Genomic DNA, 25,630 nt, shown 5'->3' with positions numbered 1-25,630 from the left:
TTTGGTTTATTTCCTTAGTAATTTTAATTCCATGATTAGGTAAATCTTTTTGGGTTTTATTTTTAATTCTTTTCCGAATGGTAGAGTTGGATTAAGCATTGTCTGAACTCTATATACAGAGTTAATTAGAGAATAAAAAAACCAACTAGAAATAAGAATATTTTATTTTCTCGAAATCACGTCTCTCTTAAACCACTAGTCAACGTTCATTATTTTACAATCTCTCAAATTGCAGGTGCTCTCAACCCCGATAGGATCCTAAATCCTATCACTCGATTTCTTATCACAGATTGCTTGAAACCCTATGCCACTTGTTTTTCTATGTATCGCAGTTTGCTTACCTAGGCTGTCATTTTAACTATAGTGTCATCATAGTGCTCCCATCTCGTAATATAGTAATCTTCTACTAATGCATATAAAAAGGTTATAGTTGAATGAGAAGATTCGACTCAGAGTAATACCATGATAACATTATTGAATAATTGAAAATAAAAATATAAATTTAAATATCATATAATTTATTTTTACGAAAACAGATCTATAAAGTCGATCATTAATATTTCCAATAATTATTTCACACACGACAAAATTATTCTTTTAATTAATTCTTAGTATTTTGAAACCAATTACATTCTCAACTCTAGCTGAGAAGATCATCAGGAATCTCGATACAGCATCTATTAATTTATTTAATTATATTGACTATAGTAAATAAAAAAGTTACTAAGGAGTAATTAGTGAATTTTATATCAATTGGTTGATGATTTCAACTCGAGTCTGCGTGATTTTGACTCTCTGATCTGTTTGCACACCTTTTGTAGACTTCTCGCTTTCTCACAAATTCAATACAGTTATTCTCTGCTTTTTATTTCCCAAAAGATAAATATAATTGAAATAATCGCTTAGGAATCCAAGGATTTATTCGGCTCCGATCGCTGATAAATTCCTTTTCACCAGTTGAGCTGATAACTTCGAGGTTCTTCCGCAAGTAATTTTTCATTTTTCTTTCGTGTATTGTACGAAACTGAAGGATTTACAGTGGGTTTAATATATTTGTAATCAATTTGTAATCAATTAGTAATATGTATGAGCTGAATGTGCGTCTACGATTGATTTTTCCGTTTACATTGATCAAGCTCCAATTGATTTAATTTTTTTGTTATTTGTTGTTGGTTTTGTTGTCAGGGTTTGAGATGCTGAACAGCTATTGGTTGATTTTACTGGAGCTCTTATGATATCTGTGATAGCTGTATTTCATCCTTGTTAGGGGTTTTTTCTTTTTTTTTTACAGTTTATTATGTAGGGGATTTTTCTCCAAAGGAGAGAGAACATCTGTTGTATCTTTGTTATTGTGGATTCATATGTAACATTTGGATTTGTATTCTTTATGTGGGCTATTTTCATAATCACGTTTTGCATGCCAAACGATCTATTCTGCAATGGTATACCATTAGATGCAAAGGGTACAGGGCCTCTGTTACTGCGGTTCGATATGCTGTATGAGAGCATTGTTGTGATGCCGTCTTGTTGAACTTAGATAGATAGATTTGATGCATTGCTGGACTTAGTTTTGAATGTGCCTAAGTCGATCTCGTTTCTTATGCATAAGTTCATCTACTGTTTGATCTGTTCTCTGATTGGTTTCCCCTGTTCATGTGTATCATTATCTTTCACGACCACCTAACCACTGACAATGTGTATGTATTTAACCCATTTTTGTATGTGGAACATTTTGTAGACTGATATTGGATTGGATGAGTGCTGGTCCTTGATCTGCTGGGATTTGTAGAAGGGCATTTTGGTGTGGCTTTAGTGTCAATGGAGAGCTTAGCGCAGCTGGAACTGTTGTGTGAAAGACTTTATAACTCACAAGATTCAACAGAAAGGACACATGCTGAGAACACTCTGAAATGCTTTTCCACAAATATTGATTATATTTCACAGTGTCAGTATATTCTGGACAATGCTTTGACCCCTTATGCGTTGATGCTGGCCAGTTCAAGCTTGTTGAAGCAAGTGACTGAGCATAGTCTATCATTGCAGCTTCGCCTTGATATCCGTAAATATATCCAACTTACATATTATGTTGGGCATGTTAAATGAATTTATTCTGTTGTCTGTCTGTCTGTCTCAATTGGTCTGATCCTTAATGTTAGCAAGGCATCGTAACATTATGACAATTTTGACAATCAAGTTCCAAGCTAAAACGTTTTCATCACAGAATTGATTGCCACTTTTATGTATTTGATATTGTTATCACCATCATCTTTATTATGCAATCTAAATTCTTTGGCTTTAACTGTCTATGAAGGAAATTATCTTGTAAACTATCTGGCAAACAGAGGTCCTGAGCTGCAGCCCTTTGTCATCGGATCTTTAGTTCAACTTTTGTGTCGACTTACCAAATTCGGATGGTTCGATGATGATAGATTTAGAGATGTGGCTAAAGAATCAATTAACTTTTTGAGCCAGGTATTTTATTGTGTCAGATAAAATTATGTTATGACTTATGATGATGCAAATTCGTCTTTAGATTTGCTACATGCATCTTAAAGTTCTTGACCTCTACATCTCCAATTATGTGTGTTCTGTTAAGTTTGCAGTAAAGACATTCATAGGAGACAACAAAGTGCTTTAGTAAGTCGTTAAGTAACTTTTGTAGTATTTGATGAATTAACAATTGGTGCCAGTTTATTTCACTAGAACTTGTTTTATTTTTTCATTTAGTTGTTTGAAAGATACTAAAGAGTGTAATATGACCACATTAGTTGAACTTTATGACATTATTTGATTGAGCATATGGTTAATATGAACTGATTGGCTAATTCAAGGCACTGTATCAGAAGCTAAGTACTTACGATTGTCATAATATTACCTTCTTCTCTGCTTATACCTCTCCTAACAAGATATCTGAGAGGACCTTGAAGTGGGGACTTGAGTGTTCTACCCTAATGTTAATCATACGTGACTTTAAAACTAGAAGTGGGAACATTAAAATCATATTTTCCTGAATAGATTCGGGATCTCTTAGCTAAATGATAATGGTGAAGTACATGTCATGGATATATACTGTATGAATATGAGTATTATTTTAATGTGCAGCTCGTTTTACCATTTTTGTTCTTATCTTGTTTCTCTGTCCTAAGCTCTAGTTTGTATTATAACCTCTTTAGTTAATTTTGTAGCACAATCACATATGCATAATTTAGACTCCTCTCTCTTTGTACCAGCTATCCATGTATATAATTATAATGTTTCACTACCATTTGTCATTTTGAATGCCTCATAATAATCTTTTTGGGATATGCAAATTCAACCTTCTGGATGTCTTTGTTTTACTCTGGTATGTCACATTTAAAGCACTTGTTTATACATGTTGTGGGCATTACATCTGATGGATTCTATATTTGTCAGGCCACATCAGATCATTACGCTATTGGTTTAAAAATATTAAATCAACTTGTTTGTGAGATGAATCAGGTTCGTCTTTCTTAACACTTTTCTTAGTTTTGTGAAGTATATAAAAGTAAAATATGGGAGGAGAATTACTTGTGCCTTGTTACCCAATATACACATACTGTGTAAATGTTTCTTATTTTGTCAGTATGATAGACCTTCAATGACTTCTTCCTTTTCCTCTTCCTTACAATTCTTTGCATGCTCGAATCTCACGTGGATCTTATATTCCTTGTACTCTCAGGCCAATCCTGGGTTGCCTTCATCACATCATCGAAGGGTGGCTTGTTCCTTCAGGGATCAATGCCTTTTCCAAATCTTCCAAATATCCTTAACTTCATTACATCAACTTAAAAATGATGGTACAGCACTGCCTTAACAAGCTGTTTCTATAATGTTGGTGTTATATTGATTTTTTCCTCAGTTAGATTGAAACTAATATACACTAATTTGTGATACTCAGCTAACCGGTTGCAAGAATTGGCTCTCTCACTTTCATTAAAGTGTCTTTCTTTTGATTTTGTCGGGACATCAATTGATGAAAGCTCTGAAGAGTTTGGGACTGTGCAGGTACATATTTGGAGATAAAAGATAGAACTGATACTTTGCTTGCATGACCTTTAAAGCTACTACCATTGTCAAGGATGTGTTATTCTATTATATGTTTTATTTATATAACATTATAACAATATATCGTGTAAATATGATACCCAGGGAATTGTTTTTACAAGGTTTATTCCTTTGACTGAGTTTAATTCCACAGATTCCATCTTCTTGGAAACCTATATTAGAGGAATCTTCAACATTACAGATATACTTTGATTACTATGCACTCACAAAGCCCCCCATCTCCAAGGAGGTTAGTTCACCAATTTCTTCATTTGTGAGCTATACTCTCCTGAAGGCCTTACAATTATAATTTTCTTTTGAGTTCTGTGTTTGATGTTCTGTTTTGTCAAGATGCAATAACAAGTGTTTTCTAAGTTATACCAGAATAGGTTTTCTTTGGTGACCAAAACTGTGTTATCTTGTTAGCTTTACATGGTTTTATTTGAATATATTAGAAATTGTGTCTATTGTATGTGTTATTGAGCAGGCTTACTTAGATTTCTTCTCATACATATGCACACGCACACAACTGTTGTTTTGGAACATTTTATTCTTTGTTAGTTGTTACTAATATTAACTTGTAGGAATTATTTTGGGCTTTCATTCATTGGGTTGCCATTCACTTTTCTGCTTTTGCTTATAATTTATAAATCATGTATTTTTCTTTCTTTCTGATTTGACACCTCTGAGCTCAGTTTGTTTCCTCAAAATTTTTGTCTGTTTTTCAGTGTTCATTTTCTACTCATATTTATCTCCTGTTAATTTCCAGTCACTGGAGTGCTTGGTCCGATTAGCTTCTGTCAGACGTTCTCTGTTTACCAATGATGCTGCACGGTCCAAGTTCTTGGACCATCTAATGTCAGGAACCAAAGAAATTTTAAGAACTGGGCAAGGTTTGTAAACTAATGTCATCTTGAAGTGTTTTGCTTATATAATTTCACAGTTCTCTTTCATCTTTGATATTTTGTGCATTTGGTTATTTGGATTGAGTACAGGCAACATTTTTGTAGTTGTACTCAGTTTAAATCATTCTGCTAATATTCCTTTTAAATTAGTGAATTCCGCTCATATTTTAAAATGAGTATTTATTATAAATTCGTTAAATTGGGAAGGTGAACTCTTAGGCTTTAATGTTATCATGTTTACTTGCTCAATGGATCCATTTCATACTATCTATGATGACTTTTGGTATCTTGTTAATTCTAAGTTCTAAAAGGATGACAGCATTTCTATTGTTGTAGCTCTGAATAACTTATGAGGTGAAAAAAACCTTGAGGTGAAAAAGACCTTGATATCCTTTTTCATTGTTTGAGGACTCAATACCCAATTTTTTCCCTTGTAAGATTGTGACTGTGATTTGTTCTAATTTCAATTTGAAGTCTTGTGATGCATTGGTAATTCCAGTCATTGCTAGATGATATTTCTCTAAACATTGGTGACATCATTCTTGACATTTTGATGTTATAGAATATGTACTTTCTATTACACTAACAAGCTAAGTTGTTATATTCTACTTTACTAACACTTAATTATGCTGCTTACAAAGAATTTTAATACTGGGACACTTTTGTGTCCAATTTTTTTAACTTCTAAGATCATTTGTCTGAATTTATTCTGTTGGATTCATTGTGTTGTTCTACATATCAGCCAGCAGGAACTGTCACTATTCCATGAGACTGGTGCATGCGCCATCCTTATGTCAGACTTGATATTGGAAATGCAAATCTAATGCAATTGTTTAGGATATATGTGGGTTTGCTCATGTGATTTGAAACTTCATCTAGTTTATTCTGGAGCTTGGAATGTTTGTTATGTTTTTTGTTTTGTTTGAAAGAGTGGAACAACCTTACATATTGGTGAAATACACTGGAATTATACCAGGAAGAATATATTTTGTGCTTAGACTCTTCTTTATTCTGCGCTTTCCTTCCATGAGATTTAAGACTTCATTTAGGTTACTCTGGCACTAGGAAATTTTGTTAAAGTTTTTTGTTTTGTTTGAAAGGGTGGAACAGCCAATCTATATTGGTGAAATACACTTGAATTATACTAGGAAGAATATATTTTGTGCGTAGGCTCTTCTTTACTGTGCGCTTTTCTTCCATAACAAATTTTCTTATTGTTACTTCTGCTGGTACTTTGATCCCTATATTTCTTCATGAAATGATGTACAGCATATCGTGATAGCCCTATCATTCCACATTTGAATGTTTGCTGAATTTGAAATTAGGTCTTGCTGACCATGATAATTACCATGAATTTTGTCGCCTTCTTGGAAGATTCAGAGTTAATTATCAGGTATTGTTATATTTTACCTGATCGTGGCTTAACGCAACTAATTTTGCTCAGTCATTGAGTTCCTTATACAATATAGCTAATTAGTTTGTGCCCTCAACACCTTTTGGTGTAATGTTAGACTGAAGTCCAAAATTGGTCATGCACTTTGTCTGAAAACAACTTTTTGGTCCCACTCCTACATATCAAGTGTGTTAATTAATAGTTTTGTCAAAATTTAACTATCTACTGTGTTTTGACCAGATTACTATGTTAATTATCACTCTAATTAACTATTGTAAATTTAAGTATTTTTTGTCTTTTTAATTAGAATGGTAATTAACTCATAAATCTGATTAATTAGAATGATATTAAACTCACTAATCTAGTCAAAGATTGACCGTTAGTTTTTGGCAGAACTATTAATTATGGATCAAAACATGCTGTGTGGGATGGTGGGATCAAAAAGCTAACACACGTAATGTGTAGGAGCAAAAAGTTTTTTTTGGGCAAATGTAGAGGACCAATATTGGACTTTAGTCCATAACAATGAATCATATCACTCTCATGCATTTAGCAATAACTTAAGAGCTTTTCATGTTGTTGGTTGATGAAGTAAGTTTAAGTTTGACTATCCATTGAAATCGATTCCCTAGAATTACTTTTTATTACCTATAGGGACTATAGTTTTTTAGCACACTTCTACAATATTTAAGAATTAAAAATTTTCTGAATATTTCTTCAGGAAAAAATTACAACGAACTGTCTGATCATCTTATTAGTGTTACAAATTTAAGTTCATGAGAAAAATAAACTATGTGCAAATTTCATGATTTTAGAAGCAATTAGAACCCTTTCTTTTATTACAAAAGTTTTGGTTTATTATAAAAGAATGAAGGAGGAAAAAGTGCATCTCACTGGCACATGCAATTGAATATGTACCAAGAGCATAATTATTTCTGTATATTGACTTGGTTTTCTTTTTCTCATCGGAACTTTCTGTTTTCACTCTCTATTCTATTGCAGTTGTCTGAGCTTGTGACAATGGAAGGCTATGGAGATTGGATACGCTTAGTTGCAGAGTTTACATCAAAATCTCTGTTGTCCTGGCAGGTCTTGATTGTTGTTCATTAATTTCTTGTAATTTGTGTTGATAACTTGGTTTAACTTAAAACAGAGCTTCTTCGGCTGTTCATCTCTGACTTATTGCAATTAGGTTATACTCCCTCCGTCCCATGCTACTCGCACTTTTCATTTTAGGCCGTAAATTTGGGATTGATTTTTTTGTGTAATTAAAAAAGAATTTTAGGTGTAATGAGACATCACTTAATAAAAGAGCTCTTAACTTAAACTAACATATTAATTAAATGCATTAATTCTAACTTAAATTATAAATAGTGTAAGGACTTTGTGACGAGCCGAAAAGCAAACGTGCGAGTAGCACGGGACGGAGGGAGTATAACAGAATGGTAGGAATATTGGTGTTAGAAACCTAATGCTTTTGTTGCTTTTTCAGTGGGCCAGTAGCAGTGTCTACTACCTTTTAGGGCTATGGTCTAGGTTGGTGAGTTCTGTGCCCTACTTGAAGGGTGATGCACCAAGTTTGCTTGACGAATTTGTGCCCAAAATTACTGAAGGTTTCATCACTTCAAGATTGGATTCTGCTCAGGTTTGGATCTTAACTAAAATCACCCCGAGTTTCAGAATAGTCTGGTATTGTAGATTTTATGTGCATCTCCTTGTTATTTTAGACAGGCTTACCTGACGATATTTCAGAGCATCCACTTGACAACGTTGACCTCCTTCAAGATCAGCTTGATTGTTTTCCATATCTCTGCAGATTCCAGGTTGAATGTGATTTTTTATTTGAGTTATCACGTTCTTTAATTTTTTAATTACATTGTATTTCTTTTGTACCTTACCTTGGAAGTTTCTTGTTTCAGTATGAAAACAGCAGCTTGTTCATTATCAAGATCATGGAGCCTGTTTTGCAAATTTATGTGGTATGTTGAATTTGTATTATTATGTTGTATATTGGGCTTTTGGGCACTAACATACTGGGTGAAAATATTTCCTCTTTAAAAGGAAAGAGCGCAGGTACAAGGTGGTGATAATACTGAACTTTCTGTGGTTGAAGCCAAGCTGGCTTGGATTGTACATATAATTGCTGCTATTTTAAAAATAAAGCAATCTGTTGGTTGCAGGTAATCTTGTTTCTTGGCCTCTTACAATCTCTTCAGCAGCTTGGTTTCTTTCATATTGCTGTTAACCATGTAGAAGCGTGTATGACTTACAGTGCTGAATCCCAAGAAGTAATCGATGCAGAACTTGCTGCTCGTGTTTTGCGATTAGTAAACGTTGCTGACAGTGGGTTACGTAATCAGGTATGACCAGAAGTGCATTAGTTATCACTTATCCCCTAGAAGTATGAGTTCTTTCTGTGTGGCTTTTGTATTGATTTTGACTTGTTAAAGTGAATAAGGTTGGATATCTGTGTGAGTGGAAATTCGTATGAAATTCATCTCCAGAGATCAGTTTTGAAGGCTTTTCATTTATATATTTGGTTTGCAAAGTTTCCAATAAATCTGAAATAATTTCGAATATATACCTGACTTAAAACTCTTGAACTCGTACATTTGAATTAATGAGTGATGGAGAATATTCACCAAAAACACTCCAATATTGCATGAGTGAACATTTAATGGCTTATTAAATAGTGAGGCACTCTTTTAGGTTTGTGTTAGTACATCTTGATAGAGGGCAGATTATAATGGGTCACTATTTATGAACCATGAGAGTCATTTGGCTGGAAAGCAACCAATCCTTGAAGACACTGAGGAGCCATTTGAGGATGTATAGAATGGGTTGAAGATCTTAGTAACAACATGGGATTTGGGAAAAGAGTTTAAAGGATTTCTCTGATTGCTAGGGATTGAAGTGTAATGTTTCTTATAAAATGATTTGGTGGACTTTTTATCCCTGTCTACTTACAACATCATATTTCTATTCTATAAACTATTGTTACCTGAAATAGTAATAGACAAAGCGAAAGCTAAGTGTAAGTCAAAAACATTATGTTCATTTCAATGTATACTATTGGAAGACCAGAAAGCATAAATCAGTGCCTTCTCTTTGTTGAGCCATCTCATTTTTTAGGATGATACTGAAGCACACTTCTGTACTTTTGTATTTGGCAGAGATACAGTGAATTAAGCAAGCAAAGACTAGATCGAGCAATACTCACGTTTTTCCAGAATTTCAGGAAGTCCTATGTGGGTGATCAAGCTATGCACTCATCAAAGGTAAAAAAAGTCTTTTTTTGCTCGCAAGGAATCATCTCTCCTGTCCGGTAATGTTTATAAGTGTCAGAGGCTCTCTGGTTTGTTGCAGCAGTTGTATGCCCGATTGTCTGAACTCATTGGGCTTAATGATCATCTGTTGCTGTTGGACTTTTTTGTTCGGAAAATTGCTACAAACCTCAAGTGTTATACAGAGGTAGTCTTTCTATGTTTGGTCTTGCTTTTGTTTCTGCAATTTTCTTCATTCTGCATCTCAGTTATTTTGTCATTACAGAGTGAAGAGGTCATCGATCAAACCTTGAGTCTGTTCTTGGAGCTGGCATCTGGGTACGTTTGCTTGTTCAGGATTTCGAAAATGCGATAGGTTACTAGTTCTTCATCTTCTAAGCACATCTATTTTGCTTTATTGTAGTTATATGACTGGAAAGCTATTACTCAAGCTGGACACAATCAAGTTCATTGTAGCTAATCACACTGTAAGACCTTGTTGTTTTATTTATTGAAAAGCTTCTAATGTATGCCTTTTTCTCTTATACCCTCACTTACAACATCTCTTGTTCATTTATAAATTTAGAGGGAGCATTTCCCTTTTCTTGAAGAGTACAGATGCTCTAGGAGCAGGACAACGTTCTACTACACTATTGGGTGGTTGATATTCCTGGAAGACAGTACCTCCCTCTTCAAGTCTTCAATGGATCCTCTGCTTCAAGTATACTGAACTTCTTCTTCCTCTATCTTATGTTTTACGTAACCCCACTTCACTGATATGCACTTGGTGATATATGTTTGGTATTTGTGACTCGAGGTCTACCTAACGACTCTAAACATAATTGTTCCCACACCTTCTTCCTCTATCTTATCCTTGAAGTCTATATGTTTATTATGTATTTGTTCAAGTATGTTGGCACGGGTGGTAGGACATTTATATTTGTCAATTCAACCTATAACTTTTTTTATATGATTATACAGAAGGAAAAAATTTAAAATATCATGATAAGATAACTTAGTCATCTTTCTCAAAAATGACAATATCATTATCAGATAAACAACGTGATAATTAACTATGTTGCACACTATGCATTTACATATCTCTAGTTTATTTCTGTGCTTGAAACAAGTTTGTGGGAGGATGCAACACTCTATGTATAAGATTAAAGCTATCTTGCCATGCATTATTTTTATTCATACATTTGCAGATTTATTGGTCCATAGATGTTTTATTATTTGAAGAGTGCTGGTTTCTTTTAGCAAAAACATGCCTTTAAATTCAAAAAAACATGCCTATAAATACATTTTTTCTGAAAAAAATACTCCCTCCGTCCCAACTAAGATGACACACTTTTCTTTTTAGTTTGTCCCAACTAAGATAACACATTTCTATTTTTGGTAACTTTTTCTCTCCAATTAATACACCCTACCACTTTTTTCTCTCTCCAATTAAATATTCAACTCTCTTTCTCTCTCCAGTTAGTACTTACACCCACTCTTTCTCTCTCCAATTAACCACAATAAGTCCATTCATGGACTTCAGTCAATTAAGGCAAAAGTAGAAAACAAGCAGACTGATCAGTCGAATTTATTTATGTTAGTTTTCTTTGAACACAATATTTGATTTACATGAAATAAACTTTGAGGGCATCCTGCAGAGAATTACAAGATATACGGAATTTTAGTTATGATTGTGGAATTCTTATTGCATCACTTAGCTTGGCAGATTCAACGCTTTCAAGGTTTTCATAGTATTATTATTGATGGTCACTGATTGATAATTTTTATATCATATAGGTATTTATTAGTTTGGAATCAACCCCTGAGACTATGTTTCGAACCGATTCTGTGAAATATGCTCTAATTGGGTTGATGAGAGATTTGAGGGGGATAGCTATGGCCACAAATAGGTTGGTATAGTTGACTGTAAATAACACATGTTCATGTATTTTACCTTAGCTCTTGTAAACTCCTCTCTATTTTTCTTTCAGCCGCAGGACATATGGGCTTCTCTTTGACTGGATTTATCCAGCTCACATGCCAATTCTGTTAAGAGGGATTTCACACTGGGCTGACACACCGGAGGTTGGTTTATAAAGATAGTCCTTCATAAGTGTTGCGTTTCTCACTCTATGTTGAATGGGAGCAGTTGATATTTTTCAATTTGTTTATCGAACTGGATACTTAGGCATATTAAGTTAGAGGTAGTCTATCACAGCATGTAGGATAAAAGTATATGACAATGGTAAGAAGCTCATTAACTAGTAGAAAATGAGAAACAATCACTGGAACCTAGTTGAACTATGCTGCAACTATTTCTGCCTGATAAGTTTCAATCAGTTGCATTATATGGTAAAAATATTTTAGAAGGGGACTTAGGGGAGAGAAGTTCATGCAGGTTTGTGGGGGTAGGTCGATGAAAGTAGAATTCTGAGAATAACTTTTACTGTTGCAGAGAGCTTCATGCTGAAATTTTCTGAGTGACTCTACAATGTCATAATGTCACTTATACCTGACGATGGGCTTGTTGGTTAATGTTTAGGATGTAATAATCAGACATAAATATTGAAATGTCAAAGCCTGTTGGTTAATGTATAGGATGTAACATGATGCTTAAATATTGAACAGACGCCACCTGTTACTGAGATTAATCCCTACAAATGTATATGAAGGGTGATATAAGATGTGTCTTTGGATCTGGGGGTACTCCTGGTTTTGGGAGCTTGTTTCTCTGGAAACATTGTTATGTTCCGGACATGAACTAGTGACTGTCTTTTTTGTGGGAATGGGGAATCAGATTCCTGAAAGTGACATGTGATCGTTAACATGCCCTGCATTCTAGGACATTAGACCTTTGTGATGCTAGCATGTGAAACTCTGGTGATGCATTTGTATTGGGGGTGGTAATGCTGACACCACCCTTGTGTGACCTAGTTATGACCTTATTGAAAGATCAATTAACAATTCTATAAGCATAATCTATCCAACAGAGCGGGAAAGTCTACATGTATATCCATTATCCACAATTCCTATTATTTTGGCTAACATAATTACAATAATTACCTTACATCAAATTCTTCCTTCAACATTCCTCTTCTTTCCACAAAATGGCTAGTATGTGCAGAGCCATTCGCCCCCCTGCAGAGAGGCTGAGAAGGAAAAGGAAACAACCACAACTGTTTTTTATCCTTGCTTTTCTGATACTCCCTCCGTTCCATGTTAATAGAGTCATTTTTCTATTTTGGGAAGTTCCAAGTTAATTGAGTCATTTCTATTTTTAGCAAAAAGTAATTCTTCTTTTTACTTTATTCTCTCTTCATCTCTCTTACTTTACTCTCTCTTACTTTTTTCACCATCCATTTAACACACTATTAACAAGGAACGGAGGGAGTACCATTTTAAAAAAGAAAATACTGTTTGTGTAATGTTCAATGTTAATTTATTTTATTGCATGTACGAAATTTGACTTGGAAACTCTTGTGTAGGTGACAACACCATTGCTGAAATTCATGGCCGAATTCGTGTTAAACAAAACTCAGCGTTTGACTTTTGATATCTCATCTCCAAATGGTATACTTCTTTTCAGAGAAGTTAGCAAATTGCTTGTTGCATACGGCACAAGAATTTTATCTGTTCCAAGTACTAGTGACATATATGGCTTCAAATACAAGGGAATGTGGATTTCCTTAACGATTCTTTCTCGAGGTAAGTCTGTAACTTCATGCTTCGAGATATCAAACTGGAGTTTTGTTCTGTACTCTATCGTCTTTGTGAACAAGTTATCTTTTGCTTATTATTTTATGATTTTACGTTACTAGAGTTCAAAAAATTTAACGAGTCGCAGGTCTCTTGACTGATGGGTTTAAAGTTTATCATTTAAAATAGTAGTATTAGAGTCTATTCAATTTTAAAAGGTTGTGTGTTTAAAAATTAACACGAACTTCTATATAAAATCTTGGGCTTTAGCTGCATAAGTATTGGAGCTATAACAAATATAAGACTGGATGAATCTCAATACCACCTTGTTGCAAAAAAATGAGGCTTTAACTAAAGCTAAATAAATAATCCATTTGCATGTGATGATACATTTTAAACTACTCTGTAAAGTTTCTTTCTACACTTATTTATGCTTCTTCATAGTATCGGCCTTTACAGATCTCTGTATAGTTTGTAGATGAGATATCACCAGCAGTTGAAACAACTTCATTAAAAAGAACTTAATTTGCATCAGTCAGATACTTAGCTTTTCCTTTTTTACTGGGACTTGATGGAACATGCACGGATGCAACTTAGGACACGCTACTAGAATTAATATGATCTACATTCATATGTTCATCCTCTGACGTTTGACTTTGTTGAATGTAACAAATATGGCACATAAGAAAATTTGACATTCCCATATGGCTCACATCCTGGATACTGAAATATCCTATATATGTGATTATGATTTCTATTCTCTTATTTTTCCTATGAATTTGTAAAATCAAAATTACAGCGCTTGCTGGGAATTATGTCAACTTTGGGGTGTTTGAACTATATGGTGATAGAGCACTAGCTGATGCACTTGATATTGCTCTCAAGATGACACTATCAATTCCACTGGCGGACATTTTGGCTTACAGGAAGGTTTGCTAATACTTCACTCTTTTCTGAATAGTCCTTTGCTATGGTTATTTCAGTTTCTTTAGCCTATCAAATATCAAACGTGTGTTGAATTTATTTTTTCTTTTTGGTTTCATTATAATGCTAACTCTTCTCTTTATGCATTTAAAAGAGAGTGAAACCAGTGATTGAGTTGAGGTCTCCCCAAGAATGATAGTTTTTGTCCTGTAGTTTCATACCAGACCTTTTCATGATCATAATATGAGGCTGTTATATTAACTTTCTATGTTTGGCAGTTAACAAGGGCGTACTTTGTATTTGTGGAGGTTCTATTTAACAACCATCTTCTCTTTGTACTGAGTCTTGATACTTGCACCTTCATGCACATTGTTGGCTCGCTTGAGTCCGGACTCAAAGGTCTAGATGCTGGTATATCATCTCAGGTTTGTGAGAGCAACCATCCCTTATTGTATTTTAACTCATTACTCTATCAAAAAACTGGCTGTTGATTTCTTTTAGTATGCTAAATTTAAACATAGGATGATGCTATTTTCTTCTGCTGTTGCAGTCCACGGAATATTCGTATGTGGCTTTAGTTTTTCTGAACTTATATTGACCTTGATGGTTAAGTAGATTCAAATGCACCTTTACTTTCATGAATTGTTCTCCATAAACATGGGGTAGCTTGTAGATCTAGAATGATAAATCTTCAAAAATCTCTTATTTTATGAGCACTAAGCAGGACATGAATAGGTTTTGTGCTTAATTGAGTTTGCACTCACTATAACTCACATAATTCCCTCATAAGCATATTCATGAAAAGGTAGAAAGAACCAAAGATCTCCAGCACACTTCTCTGTGTCTGTTGTTCCATCGGTCAAGAATGATTACCTATCTCTATGTTGGCATGTTCTGATGTACTTCACGATTTTTGATACATCCTTGAGTACACTAGGTCCATTCTACTAATGACTATCTGAGGGTAGTAGCCATAGATTATACTCCTGATGCTTCCGTTACAATTTCATAACCTATGATTCTTCCGTCTGCTTATTTTTGTTTCACCAGTAGTTAAGATTCTTGCATAAGTCAGGCTGAATGTTTAACTTTTTTGGTGGCAGTGTGCATCTGCAGTAGATAATTTGGCTGCCTTTTATTTTAATAACATCACCATTGGGGAGGCTCCCACATCACCAGCCGCAGTTAATCTTGCCAGACACATTGTCGAGTGTCCAGCACTGCTCCCTGAAGTAAGTTTTGGATACTTAAATTAGTCTAAGCTTTTGGTCTAGGTTGTTATATGACATTTCCATATCTATTATGAATCTAGGTTATTTGCTTCAGTAAAATTTTCTCATAGTTAATCTTAACGTTACTAACCTAAAGTGGCATTAGATGGGTTACTCTCTACTTGACTAAATAGTCGAGACTATCAGAAGGCATACCCCTGTTCATGTGCTGGGAAATACTTGATGACTATGTATGTATATATATTTGGTTTTGAGGAGTATGCGTCGACTCAAGTAATGTGCTATGGTAATTAGTACATTTGTCAGTTAATTCATTTAGACATATTGTCATTTAAGTACCCTGTATTTTGGTTCTAAAATTGGCATAATAAGCAAACAAAAGATTGGAACAAGTCCCAAGCTCTATAAGGTTGAAATATCAAAAGCATAAAAAAATTGCAAAATGCCTCCCTCAAGTACTACTACATAAAATTGACGTGTAAGTTATTATAAACTTTTAGCAACCGTATTGAGTTTTTGAAGCAGAGTACCAGACTATAGTATTCTAACTGTTCTCTGCGAACTGAACCAGAGTACCAAGCTCTATAAGATTGAAATATCAGAAGGCATACCCCTGTTCATGTGCTGGGGAATACTTGATGACTATGTATGTATATATATTTGGTTTTGAGGAGTATGCGTTGACTCAAGTAATGTGCTATGGTAATTAGTACATTTGTCAGTTAATTCATTTAGACATGTTGTCATTTAAGTACCCTGTATTTTGGTTGTAAAATTGCCATAATAAGCAAACAAAAGATAGGAACAAGTCCCAAGCTCTATAAGATTGAAATATCAAAAGCATTAAAAAATTGCAAAATGCCTCCCTCAAGTACTACTACATAAAATTGACGTGTGAGTTATTATAAACTCTTAGCAACCGTATTGAGTCTTTGAACCAGAGTACCAGACTATAGTATTCTAACTGTTCTCTGCGAACTGAACTTGTTCGCTATTTGCTGTGGAATTTTCCTTAACCAGATTTCATTATCTTATCCTAACATCAAAGCTTAATTATTCCCAGATACTGAAAACTCTCTTTGAGATTGTTCTCTTTGAGGATTGCAGCAACCAATGGAGTCTCAGTCGGCCAATGTTAAGCTTGATTCTTATAAATGAGCAGGTGGTGATATTTAGCTTATATTCTTTAATGTTTATATTTTTCACTGCATAATGTTTCAATATTGACAATATGGCTATGATTGGCGATACATGCATGCAGATGTTTACGGACTTGAAAGCTCATATTTTGGCTTCTCAGGTAAGCCCTTTAGCTATTTCTTACAACTTAGGGTTATTAAAAGCATTTCTAGCTCAGTTATCTAAATCTTCAGCCAAAATTGAAAACATCTTTTGTATTTACTGGCAACATATAGCTTACCTTGTGCTCAGTAGATTGCACATCAATTAGATTTGTATGTGTAAGCATGCTGATCTCATTTCCTTCACATTGCAGCCTGCTGATCAGCACCAGCGCCTTGCATCCTGTTTTGATAAACTAATGGTTGATATAACCCGAAGCTTGGATTCAAAGAACAGAGACAAATTTACGCAGAATTTGACCGTATTTAGGCATGACTTCCGTGTCAAATAGCACCTTTCCTCTGTGGGCATTATCATTCGTGTTGGAATTAAGGCATCTCCGATTGGTGTCCCAACCTCTCCTATTGGGTGTGTTACCAATCCTTAATTTTTGCGGTGCTAAGAGAGGCTTCTGAAGCATGTCATCGGTGGAAGAAGGGGAAGTCACTCACTCTACATTAGAATCAGATAATTTTTTCATGATTGGGGCTTTTGCTAAGTAGTAGTAGTAATACTTGCCTTTTTCTGATCCAGGGTTAAATTTATACTAATACATATAATATGGAAAGAGGCATGTTAGATATGGTAGGTGGTGTAATTTTGTGCTGTATAGATACAGGTTTAATGTCTCAATTTCATCGTTGCATCGTGTGCATGCAATCTGATTCTTTAATTTATGGGGATTAGAAACTATAGGTTATATCGGTTGTATAAAGTTCCCTCCCCCTTTTGTTATATCTCTTCCCGGTTTCCTTTATGATTAGAATTTGCAGTTTGAACCTTTCTTGACATCATATTGTATTGATTTCTATTATTACTAATGTATTGAAACAAGAAAATTCAAGCAACTCTAAGGCTGTCGTAAATGCATATGGACTATTTCTATGTAATATACCAAAAAAAGAAATATGTTTCATAACCATTTTATATTTATACCTCAATTACTTACTCTTCCACCAACTTGGCAATATGTAGTGTCACAAATTAAAAGGAACTAATATTCTCAAGTACTAATCTAAAATTTCCATTTCATCAAAAGTTGCGTACGCATTTAATTAAGAGAATCTCTAATTTGATTTAATTATTTCTCCCCGTCCTGTAACCATATATACTCTTTTCTTTTTAGTCTGTTCTACAAAAATATGAACTTTTCAATTTTAAAAAAAAATTTCTCTTTAATGAGTCATTGAGACTTATTGTCAACTAATAATACTTTATTTACTTTTTTTTTCTCTACCTCTCTTACTTTACCTATTTGCATTAAAATCCGAACCCAAAATGCATATCTTTGGCGATCCGAGGGAGTATAATTTACAACGACATCAAAAGCAATGTTCAATCTGATTCATGGTTTCAGTTTCTTAAAAAATGAGCATCTCCTTGGCGTTAAATCCTGTTACTTGTGCTGTCGTCCACTTCCGTCCTCCGCCTCAAATGCCGCTCTTCTCCGCCGCTCGATTTGCCGGAATTCCTTTTTCTACCAAAACCCATCTGCTTCGCTTATGCTCTACTACTTCCACCAACACTGGTATATTTTACTTTCGATTCGTTGCAAAATCCTAATATTACTCGAAAAATTGCTTTTCTTTTTCAAGGAATTTTACATCGCATTACAAATATTGTAAAAGTCGAAATTGCAGTTTGGTGTGAATTGTATCTAACTCTTCTATTTGATTATTAATTGTCCTTTTTCTATTACATTTTGTTTGCTACACTATATATAGTTCTAGTAAAGAGTATTACTAGTATATACTTTGATGGTTGCATTTCATCCATCAGCAATAGAGTATCATACAGTGAGTCTGTGTGTTTCTTTTAATTGTTTTCTCTTATTCTAATTGCACTGAGGCCTGCCATGTCATTACAATTGGATAGTTGAACTTCTTCTTATTAATAGAGATGGAACCAGGGCTTGATCTGCTGACTCCTTTTCTCTGGATTGCTAGAGGATTAGAATATCCCGAAGATAAACAATTGCATTGATGCCTGTAAATACAGGATTGTAATAATGTTTTATCATTTGCATTGGACATGGGGTAGTCTATGTTCTCCGAAAAGTTGATGCAATGCTGGAGATGGTTAATATGATCTGTTTAGCCATTATGGACTACAAGCAGCCCTCCACTCAAATGATAGCTATCTTAAGATAATTGTTCGTTTATGAGGTTCTCGGCATGCAAGGCTTTGCTGCACTTAAATCATTTCCTGGATGGTTATGTCCATTTGCAATGATGTTTTTGTGTCAATCTATATTTGTTGGGATTTTTGGCTTGGTTTACCCTGACATATGTAACTGGTGAACAAAAAGATTTGGTCTAATATGATTGCTTCTAGTTTGATCTCGGTTAATTTGATTTCCCGAGGTTTACTCCGGTTAGTCCAGTTTTTCTCTGTTAATGAAATAGACTGAGGTATTTTATAAATAAATTATTGTAGGATGTATGGTGCCCTTTTAATCTTACTGGAATCTGAAGTTCTATTATCTTCTAACTGCTGCTGCTTTATTCTTGGGTATATCTTTATCTTTGCTGCTTGTTTACATATTCATGCTGTTGGTGCATTGATAGAGACCATGCTCTTCAGGTTATGATGGCGGTCCTGTGGAGAAGCTAGGTATTAACAGATGATTGATTATCAACAAACTTTGTACAGCATGTGTGATATTATAACTGGTTACAATAAGCTACATTACTGTTCAATCTGTTCCTGAGAATTTTCCAATTATGTCTGTTAGGTTCAAATGGAAGGGACGATACTTCTCAAGCTGCCTCATCAAATGAGTACTTTCTACTGGCCATGCAAAGTTTTAGTTATTATTGATGCCTAAAATCTAGTTTTGGACCATGCCAACATACTTGCATCTTTCCTTGAAAATAATATTTTTGCATTTGTTCCTATATTTTTGCCATTTTTCCTGATGCAATTGCTGTACTTCATTGACAAAATTTCTTATTTAATCGATTTAAATACATCAATGCACTGGCCGCTGATTTAACATTAAGGAAAGATCCTTGTGGAGATTGTTTACTCTGCCATCAAACCTTGATTTTTTTTTGTAGTGGCTCTGTTTGCTACTATGATAAGTTTACTTGGCAAGAGTATTATCTTATTTTCTGATGATGATTGTTTGTTGAGCTTTTCAGGATATTAGCCAGATTGAAGAGATATGGTATCTCTGGAGTTTTGTCCTATGGCTTGCTAAATACTGCTTACTACCTTACTACTTTCCTGGTCGTCTGGTGAGTTATTTAGCTTAACATATAAAATATGAAGTCAACCTCTATTCTTTTATCAGCAGATCATTAAATATCATTTCATATGTTTGGCATTAATTGATACCATAATCTTACAATTGCTGTTCTTGAGGCCTGTGTAGCAACCAATTTGTGTTGGATCCTGAACTCTTTTGTTTTGGTCTTTAATCAAGTACTCGTCTGCTGTATTAAAATACTTTTTCTATTCAAATAGTTTACATGCACCAATTCCATGTTTTTCTATCATGACTCCTTATAGATAGTACCTTGACTGCCAGACTGCTGTTCATACATCCTTATTTTCTGTCTTTAAGTTATACTTTGATCTGCCAGACTGCTCTGAACTCTGATTTTCTCACCGAACTAACTGACAGGTTTTATGTCACTCCTGCTCCTGCAAAAATGGGTTATTTGGCAGCTGCGGAAAGGTTAGATAGGCTTTCAATTGTTTGTTTGTGGTTCCAAGTTTATTTAGAATTTACTCTTATTTGCAGGTTTCTCAAGGTGATGGCTATGGTGTGGGCAGGAAGCCAAGTAACCAAGCTCATACGAGCTGGAGGGTGAGCTGCCCAACCATATTTTCAACATCCCTTTAGGGGTTAGTTACAGTTTGTCAGAGTTTCATGGTTGTTCTTGCTTTTCTTTGTTCATCCAAATTACATGAATAACCGAGTTATGGCTCCTCCGTTATAGTTATCTCACATTTATGCATTTCTTTATGTCATTGCATCCCATGCAGTATAAAATAATATGCTAACGGAGTTGATGTTGTATGAGCTCGTAATGACAAATGAGAATACTTGATGGCAAGATGTAAACATGAGTCTCTTTGTGGCAGGGCGCTGGCGCTTTCACCATTCGTGGATAGGGGTTTATCGTGGTTCACTAACAAGATGGGATTTGAGTCGCAAGGGAAGGTAGGCCAACGAGAATTCTGTTGATGTTATTACCTGCTCTCTGATTCCAATATTGTGATGATTTTTGTAGGCATTTATGGTGATAGCTGGCTTTTGCTTTGGTTTGGCTTTCTTGATGTTTGTTATAGTGACCTTACTTTGGGCATAAATCTCCTGTCCTTTTGTTTTGTTAAATTTAGCGTTCTTTCTCAGCATTTGAACAACATTGGCTGATGGCATATTTGTTTGTTATCTTTTGTGTAAGTTCAAAATGTTTATAACACAGTGAATATTTCGTCGTGAGGCAATCAATATGAATTATTCTTGTGGCTTAACTTTTTTGGTGTAATTTTTAGTACTCCATTTATTATCTTGTGAATTTTTTCTGTGTTAGGCTGAGTATTCAGTTTTTGACTTTTTGGTTAGATTTTTAAAAAAAAACTGAGTTTAACATAAGTATCTAAACTAGTAGAAACATCCAAAAATTTAAATATTAAATCGAACTGACAAAAATCAAATAGTATGTACATGGGACAAATATACACCTTTAACTATGAATTTTCTATGCAGCATGCTGGAAATTGTAAGAACAAAAGTTGAAAATTTTGTCATCTTTTGCAATTTCAACAAGGGATGAACCTATTTTACATCTTTATGAATAGAGGGTTGAAGATTGGTCATGTTTTATAGTGTAAGAGTAGTTTTAATTTTCACGGTCTAAAATGGTTTGTAAAAGCAGATTTCACTTTATAGATAGGGTAAAGAGGATGGAATGAGTTATTTTCATGGTGAGTTTGAGAGTTCACCTATTATTACTGCATTAAATATATAAAGTTACTAAATTCGGTAATAGTCTGGGACGGAGATAGCTTAGGCCAAGCCACCGCTTCAGCGGGGGCTTGGCCGGCACCATCCTCCTAGATTCACCGATTCATTTAGTATTATATGCTTTTATTCACGGAGATGGAGAAAGAAGCTTGAAAAAGAGAACGGAAAGGGTGAGGGACGGAGGGGTAAAGAGGATAAGGATATGATTATGCATTGGGAAGAGAGATCATGATTATATCTATTTCTTATTTTGTGTGATTAGGAAAATAAAAATATTTAAAATTCGGTCTAGTTCTTCCTCTAATTTACCTTATTTTATTTAGGCAGCAATATATTTGGTTTTATTTAAGCACCAATTTTCATTTTGTTAAATAAAATTCATTGTATTACATGAATATATTTTCAATCCAAAGCAGAATTTTAGTGGTGAAAAAATGAGTAATAATTTTAAACTTTTCCTACTTGAGTTAAGTCACTAGTACGGCGTCATCAATGGGATAGCACCCGATGCTCTGATTTTGGGATAGTAGTATTAGTAGAGGATCTTACCTCATTATTAAATGATATTCCATTTCTTATTTTGTGAGTTTATTAGTTTAGGAATATATAAATATTGACTCATCTATCTTTAAAAATGTTTAAGGAATTAAATACTGTTTCAAAATTCATTATTTTTAATTTGTATGATAATATATTGTATAAATAAAATTATTTATTAATTTTTTTGTCCGAATTATTCGTCTCATAATTTACTTTTGATCTGTCTGCCAATACATATTCATTTACCTTATACTAATTTGATAAATAGACCCCCACATTCCACTTATATTTTATTAAAAAAATCAATATTCCATATAAATGACGTACATTCCATTAACTTTTTCCAATACATTTTTAATATTCAAAACGAGCCAAAGTGGGACAAGTAATCGCTCATTGATGAAATACGATATTTATATTAAATTAATATTTTAGCAACTCAATTTGCGGACTCTTAGATTATCCATGTCACTATCTATGCGTATACTAATATTTTTTTCGGATTCTCAAATCAAAAATCCTAGGTACATCAACCACTATTACTACTAGAGAAGACTATTTGCTACCAGAGATTCTAGGGGCATCGTGTGTCCTACTGTATTTATTGTTAAATTTCAGCACCAGCTTATACCAATTTCTAGTTCCGTCCCTGGTAATAGTATAATTTATTGAATACAAAAAAATTATTTGGGTTGAATGAAGGCGGGTTGATTTGTTGCAAGTGCGGCTCTTGAACCATGTTTGAGAATCTAAAAATCGTTCATATTCTTGTGTTTACTTTTGTAGTATTCAGCAACCATGTCGTGTTTTGTTAATTTTATTTTTTGTCAAACACGATTCTTTTGATTTTTTATATCCATTTTAACATTTTCATGTTTCAATTTCAATTCTTCTCAAAATTTTCTCTAACTCATTGTTATAATTCAGTCATTTTCTTTTTATCAAATTTGTCTCATTTTTCATATAAGAATCTTAGGTGGAGTACATCATGTGTTGGACCCACTTAAGGACTTGAGCCTACCCCAAACGAAAGCTATGACACAACCATTGCAAAATTCATTGGTCATTCTCATCTGAAGCATTAACAAAGGAGAAACAAGCATCTGGACGATCGAATGATGCCGCACGAGCTACCTGACCGAGTAGCGGTTCACGGGGCCGCAGGGACGGAGCCAGCCTTTAGGCTACATGGGCAAATGCCCTTCTCACTCTCCTATATTTATATATTAGGTATTTTCAAATAATATCTAATAATATTCACTAAATGCTCTTTTGTTAACAATCAGAAGTTACTATATATATAATATTGCTCCACCTATTATGATGTCCTGGCTAAGTCCCCTGCCCCGGCCGACATGGCAAGAGCCAACATGCCACCTAACTGGGTGGTGCGAAGACGGGTCCATGGAGGTTCTACCTTGCCGACTAGGACTTGGCCACCTAGCCACCCTACCAGGTAGCTTGGGCTCGGTGTCGCGGGGCCAGAGCTCTCACCCGACTAGGTGACTCGAGCCACCTGTTCGTGTACAAGGCACATGAGGTGAGATTTTATCCATTTTTATGTATTTTTCTCTCTTTATTTGAGTTTTCTCTCTATCTTTTGGAATCAATTTCACTTGGTTGGTTGTATTTATTATGTTCATCAGTGAATGTAAATGCATGCTTTTTAGTTTGTTATGTTGCTAGTATAGTGGAACCAAATTAGGTTATCTTCTTTGTGAAAGTTGATTTTGGGTTGCCTTCATACTGTTGAAAAGGGTTCAAGGGTTTCAAGTGGGTATCCTTGTTAGAGTTGGTATGCTGAAAAAACATGGTTTCAAGTCGAACGATTGTTTGCGTACGATAAACTCCGAATTCACTTACCCGGTTTTAGAAATTGAAGAAGTAATATAAGTGTATAATCTCAGCTCATTCATTCATTAAATGCCAAGAATTTATGTCTTGGAGTAAATGAGTCCAAGTCTTATGCATTGCATTCCTTTTTCGTAACACAAATTAATGATGATTTCTTGGGCAATGATAATTAATATGTGGTGGTGCTAGGAGTGTTATGCACTGAAGCATGTGATGGCAAAATCATGTTGATAATATCCTTGGGAGAAGAGAATTCATCACATTCCAGTAATACATATAGACTGCAATTATGCTGGACTCTAGTGATGGGTGTGGCGCCATTGTGAATGACCTAAGCCCTATCTCTCTTTGTTTCAACAAGTTTTATCAAAAGAGAATTAATATCTTACAAAATCTGAAAGTCATTATCTCTTTTCATATCTTCCATGAACATATCAAGTTGGTACTCAAGAACCATAAACATAATGTTTGAAAATTCAAAAGGATAAAAGTGATTATTTTAAATATATTTTCTTACAAAAAGAAGTGAACCCATATTCATGCATATGATCAAATCCATATTAACTTCATCATATGGATTATCTAAGTTTTGAAGTAGTAAATCAATTACTTTATAGAACTTGTTGAATTAAACACTTTGGCATTCTTAGGGATTTTGTGTTTCAATTGTCATTCCGAAATTTAAAACAAAATTTTTATTACCTTCGTCCTATAATAAGAGCTACATTTTGCCATATCGGTCCGTTTCACAATAAGAGTCACATTTCACTTTTATCGTAAATGGTAAGTAGACCCCATAGTCCACCAACTTATTTCACTCACATTTTATTATAAAACTAATATATATAAGTGGGACTCATAGTACACTAACTTATTGAATTTACTTTTCTTTACTTCTTAAAATTCGCACTCACACCAAATGTAACTCTTATTGTGGGACGAGGTAGTACATTATATTTCAAATAACTAATGTCATAATTCAAACATAGCAAGATGAGTTTAATTAATTGAAATAAGAGTACCCTATATAAGTGGTGTTAATTTTTGACATGACACGAACATGCATTAAATTAAAATTTTAGATCTAACTTTGTTGGCTTCGTGTCCTTATCGAATTGACCCATTAGAAACCCGATAATTTTGGGTTTGTTTTGGGTTGGATTTTGGTAACCCATTAAAACTAATATTATTATTTTAATTCATTTTTTAGTTTTATTCTAGTTTGTGTATATCAGGTTTAAAAGTCATGTTTAATCATGCAATGTTACGTTTTAATAATGTAGATCAAGTTTTTATCAAATAAATAAGATTAAATCATGTAATATCATATTATAATTGTATAAATCGGGTTCGTGTTATTATCTTGTCATGTCAACCACAATATATCATACCATTAACATATCCATGTCGAACTTCTGCTAGATATAATAAATAAATAA

The 25,630-nt window shown here is 34.2% G+C and overlaps 2 protein-coding genes and 1 long non-coding RNA gene across 8 annotated transcripts; all 3 read left to right on the top strand.

Moving 5' to 3' along the window:
* Positions 1 to 775: 775 nt before the first annotated feature.
* LOC121774052 (exportin-7-A-like) lies at positions 776 to 17,667 on the top strand. Of its 5 annotated transcripts, none has more exons than XM_042170969.1 (30): positions 776 to 976; positions 1,186 to 1,262; positions 1,739 to 2,059; positions 2,312 to 2,472; positions 3,415 to 3,480; positions 3,701 to 3,818; positions 3,920 to 4,026; positions 4,220 to 4,315; positions 4,835 to 4,958; positions 6,296 to 6,363; positions 7,366 to 7,452; positions 7,856 to 8,008; positions 8,091 to 8,186; positions 8,283 to 8,342; positions 8,425 to 8,543; positions 8,636 to 8,723; positions 9,537 to 9,641; positions 9,730 to 9,834; positions 9,913 to 9,965; positions 10,051 to 10,114; positions 10,213 to 10,347; positions 11,424 to 11,536; positions 11,618 to 11,711; positions 13,112 to 13,331; positions 14,122 to 14,252; positions 14,525 to 14,671; positions 15,350 to 15,478; positions 16,542 to 16,640; positions 16,740 to 16,778; positions 16,974 to 17,667. In XM_042170969.1, exons 3-30 carry the CDS (start codon positions 1,819 to 1,821, stop codon positions 17,109 to 17,111), a joined length of 3,156 nt encoding a protein of 1,051 aa, XP_042026903.1. In that variant the 5' UTR covers positions 776 to 976; positions 1,186 to 1,262; positions 1,739 to 1,818; the 3' UTR covers positions 17,112 to 17,667. The 5 variants fall into 5 exon arrangements, with proteins under 5 accessions (XP_042026903.1, XP_042026901.1, XP_042026902.1 ...); XM_042170967.1 differs by having other exon boundaries at positions 776 to 988; XM_042170968.1 differs by lacking the exon at positions 1,186 to 1,262.
* A 444-nt stretch (positions 17,668 to 18,111) lies between these two features.
* On the top strand, positions 18,112 to 21,304 carry LOC121775223. Of its 2 annotated transcripts, XM_042172259.1 has the most exons (8): positions 18,120 to 18,347; positions 19,403 to 19,432; positions 19,554 to 19,599; positions 19,963 to 20,058; positions 20,448 to 20,501; positions 20,568 to 20,633; positions 20,912 to 20,990; positions 21,061 to 21,304. In XM_042172259.1, exons 1-8 carry the CDS (start codon positions 18,188 to 18,190, stop codon positions 21,136 to 21,138), a joined length of 609 nt encoding a protein of 202 aa, XP_042028193.1. In that variant the 5' UTR covers positions 18,120 to 18,187; the 3' UTR covers positions 21,139 to 21,304. The 2 variants fall into 2 exon arrangements, with proteins under 2 accessions (XP_042028194.1, XP_042028193.1); XM_042172260.1 differs by lacking the exon at positions 19,403 to 19,432 and having other exon boundaries at positions 18,112 to 18,347.
* Positions 21,305 to 23,494: 2,190 nt separating this feature from the next.
* LOC121774172 lies at positions 23,495 to 24,584 on the top strand. The gene is made up of 2 exons (XR_006044944.1): positions 23,495 to 23,877; positions 24,381 to 24,584. It is a non-coding gene; the product is annotated as an uncharacterized LOC121774172 (long non-coding RNA).
* Positions 24,585 to 25,630: the final 1,046 nt, after the last annotated feature.

The sequence above is a fragment of the Salvia splendens genome, chromosome 17 (genome assembly GCF_004379255.2).
Source record: "Salvia splendens isolate huo1 chromosome 17, SspV2, whole genome shotgun sequence".
In the NCBI taxonomy this organism is placed as follows: Eukaryota; Viridiplantae; Streptophyta; class Magnoliopsida; order Lamiales; family Lamiaceae; genus Salvia; species Salvia splendens.
Note: the sequence above shows the minus strand (reverse complement) of the source record. Positions and strands in the feature narration are given on the sequence as shown.